The sequence below is a fragment of the Orycteropus afer genome, unplaced genomic scaffold (genome assembly GCF_000298275.1).
Source record: "Orycteropus afer afer isolate SDZICR_OR568_19922 unplaced genomic scaffold, OryAfe1.0 scaffold00398, whole genome shotgun sequence".
Classification (NCBI taxonomy): domain Eukaryota; kingdom Metazoa; phylum Chordata; class Mammalia; order Tubulidentata; family Orycteropodidae; genus Orycteropus; species Orycteropus afer.
The window spans coordinates 2,051,874-2,057,294 of NW_006921985.1; the positions used below are offsets into that span (position 1 = coordinate 2,051,874).

The 5,421-nt window shown below is 65.1% G+C and overlaps 1 protein-coding gene across 1 annotated transcript in view; it reads right to left on the bottom strand.

The window, feature by feature from the left end:
- Positions 1–1,215: 1,215 nt before the first annotated feature.
- Positions 1,216–5,421, bottom strand: part of NOP14 (NOP14 nucleolar protein) — a 27,283-nt gene continuing 23,077 nt past the window's right edge. Inside the window, exons 11-16 of the mRNA XM_007953517.1 lie at positions 5,331–5,421; positions 3,918–4,077; positions 2,981–3,128; positions 1,794–1,912; positions 1,405–1,560; positions 1,216–1,315 (exon numbers count right to left, since the gene is read on the bottom strand). The exon at positions 5,331–5,421 is cut by the window's right edge and continues 6 nt beyond it. Of these exons, the coding sequence (XP_007951708.1) occupies positions 1,216–1,315; positions 1,405–1,560; positions 1,794–1,912; positions 2,981–3,128; positions 3,918–4,077; positions 5,331–5,421 (774 nt within the window). The remainder of the gene's footprint in view (positions 1,316–1,404; positions 1,561–1,793; positions 1,913–2,980; positions 3,129–3,917; positions 4,078–5,330) is intronic.

Below are 5,421 nucleotides of genomic sequence, written 5' to 3' on the forward strand. Positions count from 1 at the left end.
GCCCTGCACACCCCCACTCTGCATTTCCCCGGCCCCTTGCTTCCCACACCCAGCAGTGTCACACCGTCCTAGAGGAATTTGGGGGTAAGGGGAGCCCCCTGCCATTCCCTGGCCTCCCTGCGGTCAAGCTGTCTTCCCGAGTATAGTGCACGCTACACAGCCTGATGGAAGGAAGGGTGGGGGCGTGGGCCAGGCCCAGGTGGGGAGCTGGCAGTGCGGGGCAGAGGGGGTGGGCAGTACCCCAGGCAGATGCCAGGCCTGGCCTCTGCCTCCTGCAGGACCCTCCTCAGCCTGCAGGCCGGGGCAGCGTTGCCCCCAGGGTCAGGCACAAGCTGTGCCTCTCCCAGATGGAGGCGAGGGGTCCGCAGCCAGGCTTTCAGGATGCACGGCCCTTGGCTGGACTCTAGGTGGCTCCCCTGAGACCCTGGGCCAGGCAGGTCAGGCCTGTGAGAGGCCGGGACCACACGGCTGGGACAGCATCGGTGCCTGTGGCCGTCCAGGGTTCTGGAGCCTGATTCCACAGCAAGCAGGAGCCACTCCAGGGCTTATGGTGGGCAGGGCAGTACACGTCCACGGGCCCACAGGCATTGTGCGTCCCTCTGCCCCACGGCTGCCCACCCGTTCAGAACCGCAGGAACAGTGCCAGCAGTCGGTGCCGCGTGAGGGCACAGCTCTGCCCAGGCCAGCAGCAAGGGCAGCCAGGACCCTTCGTGACGGGGATCCCCGGAGGAGAGGCCGACTTCCCGGTCCGTCCTCGGGGGGACACACTTCACCGCTCACACAGGAGCTCGTGACCAGAACACACTGCCACATCTCCAGCTACGGCACCTACTGTTGCCTGGGGTGCTGGGGGCCACGGAGCCACCACCCATCTTGGCGTGTGGAGTCGTCGCACGGGTCACCAAATCCACAGTCCCACCGTGGCCAGCACCAACACCAGCCCCACAGCCGTGGGTGACAGGACCCCGGGCGGTATCCCAGAGCACCAAGTGAAAACGAGAGGAGCCAAGTGCCCATCGGCCAGTCTTGAGGCTGACGCGGGCGGGCTGCACCCGTGAGGCTGACGGAGGCCAGCTGCGCATGTGACCCAGGGCTGCTGGCGGTTTATTAATGGGCTGCCGGCCCGGAGGCGAGTGCAGAGTTCCGGGAGCCCACTTGCAGGGCCCCCTCGCCAGGCCTGATGTCCGGCTCCGTGAGCAGCCCCTGCGAGCGCGTCTACCTCCTGCGGCGCCTCCTCCTCAGAGCCTTCCACTCGCCCTCCTGCGTGGCCAGGCCGTGGAAGAGCTGTCGCACCTTCCGCTTCCTCTCCGCGTCCCTGCGAGCAGAAGCACAGCCGCGGGGTCGGTCAGTCGGTGGCCTTCGGACCCGAGGCCACGCCCCCCCGCGCCCGCCCGCGCCGCTCACCGCTCCAGGGTCTCGGAGAGCTGCATGCGCGCCAGGAACTGGCTGTCCCTGCGGATCTCGCGCACGGCCCCCTTGAACTCGCGCTTGTGCTTGTGGATGAGCCGCCGCCGCTCCTGCTCCTCCCTCGTGCTCCCTTGCTTCCGGCCAAACTCGAGGCTGCAGGCAGAGCTGGCTCAGGGGCAGCTGGCTCTGCCCCGCACCCACTGCTGCCCCCGCGCGGCCACGGGTACCGTCCCCACCCTGGTCACCAGGTGCGGCGGCACGCAGGCCCGTCCGCAGACCTCTACGGAAGTGGGGGCTGCCTCACTCCACCCCCCAGGAGCCCGCAGTCCGACAGGCCCCACGGGCCATGCCGGAGCCCCGCCAGGAGCGGGAGCCCAGGTACTCACACTTTGACCATCCTGGGGGTGAACAGTTTCAGGGGGACCGGCTTGCTCTTCTCACAGACCAGTGGCCGACAGCGATGCTCCGGGTTTGCCGTCTCGTCCAGGATGTGCCGACACAGCTCCTGCCCACAAGGGACGCGTGAGGACCACACCGCAGGCTGCCGCGGCCCTCGGCCCACAGCTGGGGCAGCCACACCCCTCACTGCAGTTTCCTGTTGAACAGCTTCACCTCCGGTAAAACCCCAGCTTTTAGGACCGTCTGCCGGGGCTTCTGAGGACTTCCTGGCGGTCCAGTAGACCCCAGGGGTGCCTGGGACACAGGCCAGCTGGCAGAGGCGCCTGTCCCCGAAGGCTTGGCCCCCAGGAGACCGCCGTGGCCTCCACCTGTACCGAACGTGCCCCCGCGGCCCCTCTACGATGCCTTCCTTAAGTATCCTGACATCACATCCAGCCACGACCAGCCCAGGCCAGCCCCAGGTCCCCGAGCGCCTGAGCCCACCTACACCCGGCAGGCTGGCAGCCACTCCTCAGACCACCGGTGAGGCTGCAGCCACGCCCAGTCAGTGGACACCCAGGAGGGACAGGTCTCCACGCCTTGTCCATCACTCGCCTCCGATGGCACAAAGTGGACGTGGGTGTGGACAGTGGGCAGAGGCCAGCAACAGGGCGGCCGAGAAGCCGCAGCGCACGTGCCCAGGAGGGGCAGCACCACGGGGAAGAGACGACAGGGGAAGCCCTGTGCAGCGGGGGCCCTTTCCCACCAGCGACAGGGTCGGCACGGTGACCAGGCCCCCAAGCTGGGGAGAAGAGGACCCTCATTTCAATGCATGCCGGGAGCCCCCTGTCCTGCGAGGCTGCTGTGGCCTGGCACAGACTCTGGAACTGGGCTGGGTGAGGCAGGGCAGGGCTGGAGGCACACGGCCCAGGGCTGCTGAACAGGCTGCAGGGCAATGGGGGCTGTCGGGGCAGCCGGAGGCAGAAGCATCGGACCGTCCAACCCTCAGAATCCCGAGTTCAGTCCAGCAGCACTATGGACCCGTCAGTGAGGAAGCGTCCTGCTAAACCCGTTGCCTTGTCATCATGACGCCGTCTCCTGCTCGCGTCCCCATCTCCCTGGGGGTGGCCTCACTGCCGGAGCTGAGCCCTCGTGACAGGCCCCTGGCCTGTTTCTGCCGTGGGCCGAGCCTCACCTGGAGGTCCTGGGGGTGGCTGAGGTCCTCCAGGTGCTGCCTCAGCACAGCTCGCAGGGGCCGCACGATGTCATGGAAGGCGGGCAGGGTGGTGTACAGTGGTACGCAGCGCTTCACCAGGGCCAGACACACGGCCAGGCAGGACAGCCTGAGGGGGGAGAGGAGCTAGGTGGCTGTCCCAGACACTCGCAGAGAGCAAGCCTCCAGCCCAAGGCTCTAAAAACTCAGGGTGTCCTGGCCCAGGCCGTGGGGAGAGCTACACCCCAGGCTGTGACCACAGCCCCACAGGGCCAGGCACTGACGTGAGCTCTCGCTCCGCTGGGCGAGACGGAATGCAGTGCGAGCGCCGCAGGTCCCAAACGACCACCTGGCAGACGTGTCAGCTTGAAAATGACACACGTTTTGGGAGATTTGTCTCCCCCCACACCCTGATAAAACATGGCCGCTATTCCTCGGATAGGGTTTTCTAAACCCACTGTCACAGAGTCGGTTCTGACTCACAGCAATCCCCACTGCGTTTCCGAGGCTGTAAATCTTTACGGAAGCAGATTGCCCGATCTTTCTTCCGCGGAGCAGCTAGTGGGTTTGAACCGCTGAGCCGCTGCACCACAGAGCTCGTTCAGAGAGGCTCTTAACCCCCCCACACATCAGAGGGCTGCTAGCTGGAGAGCAAGGCCATCTCTGGCAGGAGGCCTAAGTGCGTCAGCTCCTCCTCGTGTGTCTGGGGCTGCTGGGGCTAGGGCCTGAGCTCTCCAGGACAGGTGGGCCTCTCTGGGAGCTGGGCTGGCCTGCCAGGGAGGGGACCACTGTCCTCCAGAGCCCATCCCCTCTTGCCACCCCTCCACCCTCCAACACACCTGGCATGGTTTGGAGCACCCCCCACCACCACAAACACACACACCTGGCGTGGTTTGGAGCCTCCCCTCCCCACACACACCTGGCGTGGTTGGTCTCTGTCTCACTCCGGGCTTTCAGTCCGTTCACCCAGTGCAGGGGGAGGCTTCTCCTCTGCCACGTGGCCACGTCATCTCTGTTGGAAACCAAGAGCAGTTCCGAGTTCCTCCCGAGTGCTCTGAAAGGGTGCACCAGAGCATAACCTGAGGGCCAAGTGGGACAAGGACAGGCCATGAAGGAAGGGCTCACGGGCAGGCTCTCCGGCGAGAGACCCACACGGCCGCACTTTCATCCACACGCGGATCTCGTGCTGCGCCCCCAGGCTGTGCGCTGGGTCCTGGTGGGCGGGGGGAAGGTGGGCGTGGCAGCAGGGCTGGATCAGGTGCTGTGGAGTGAGGACAGAGCCTCACGTCCAACACGTACTTCCTGCGGGCCTACTGTGCACCAGTATGGGTGCCTGGGCCCGTCAGGGGCCGAAGGGTCGGTCCTGGAGCAGGAGACGGCAGCACACCGCACCCCTGGGAGGTGAATGGGTCACGCCCTTCCCTGGTCCACAGGTGCCTGTGCTGCCGGGCTCCCGGTGCGCGTCCTTCCTGAGGCAGGCAGCGCGTTCCGTGACAGTGTGTCTCCGGAGCCTGATGCGTGCGCACAGGAGACACCCAGTGTTTATGGAGGTACAGTCAGGGCATACGGCTGCAACACGCAGACGGCACCACGACGAGGCGAGCGCCCAGAACCAGTGATGCGCTCAGCGGTCCCGAGCTGGCAGAAGAGCTCAGCCGCACGACATGCCGGACTAGGGGGGTCTCTCTCAGTTCTGGCGGGGGCGGCGGACCCACAGGCGCAACCTCAGGGGACAGAGGGGTGGGGAGGCTGAGGTGGCACTGGAGGGGCGCCAGCGGAAGTGGGGCCATTTAGGAGACCAGCACACGCTCACAGGTCACCAGCCGGCTGCTTCCCGCTCCTCCCCGAACTCCCAGTGCTACAGGCGCTCCACAGAGCAGAACCGGGCCCTGGAAACCAGGCCAGCCACAGACGACAGTTAAGGCACTCGTGTGGCCACAGCAGGCAAAGGGAGACAACAACAGCTCTGTTCATTTCAACGGGATGCTTCACTTAAAATCACACAGCCTACCTTCAACAAATAAGCAACATAAAAAATGGTTGTTTTCTCTCCCCAGTCTGGGATACCTGGTGCGTGTGTTACGACTTCTTACCAGACCCCATCTGCCTCTCACTGGCCACACAGCTGGACCACACAGACGTGTGACCCCAAGTTTCCTAACTGTGGGAGTGTGCGTGCCTTCACCCAGAGCTAAGGGGCAGCACCCTGGATGGCAGGGCTGCAGTTTACCTTCGCTGTGCCCCAGATGTCACAGTGGACAGTGGATTACTTTAAGAAGTCTCTAAAACTCCCGGAGCACAATGCATTATAACCAGCTCCCCGCAGACTCACCCAGAGTCGGCCTGTTGGGAGCTGCGATGTGAAGAAGCCCGAGGAGGAAGTTGATGAGCTCGGGCACGAACCTCTGGGACAGAGACACGTA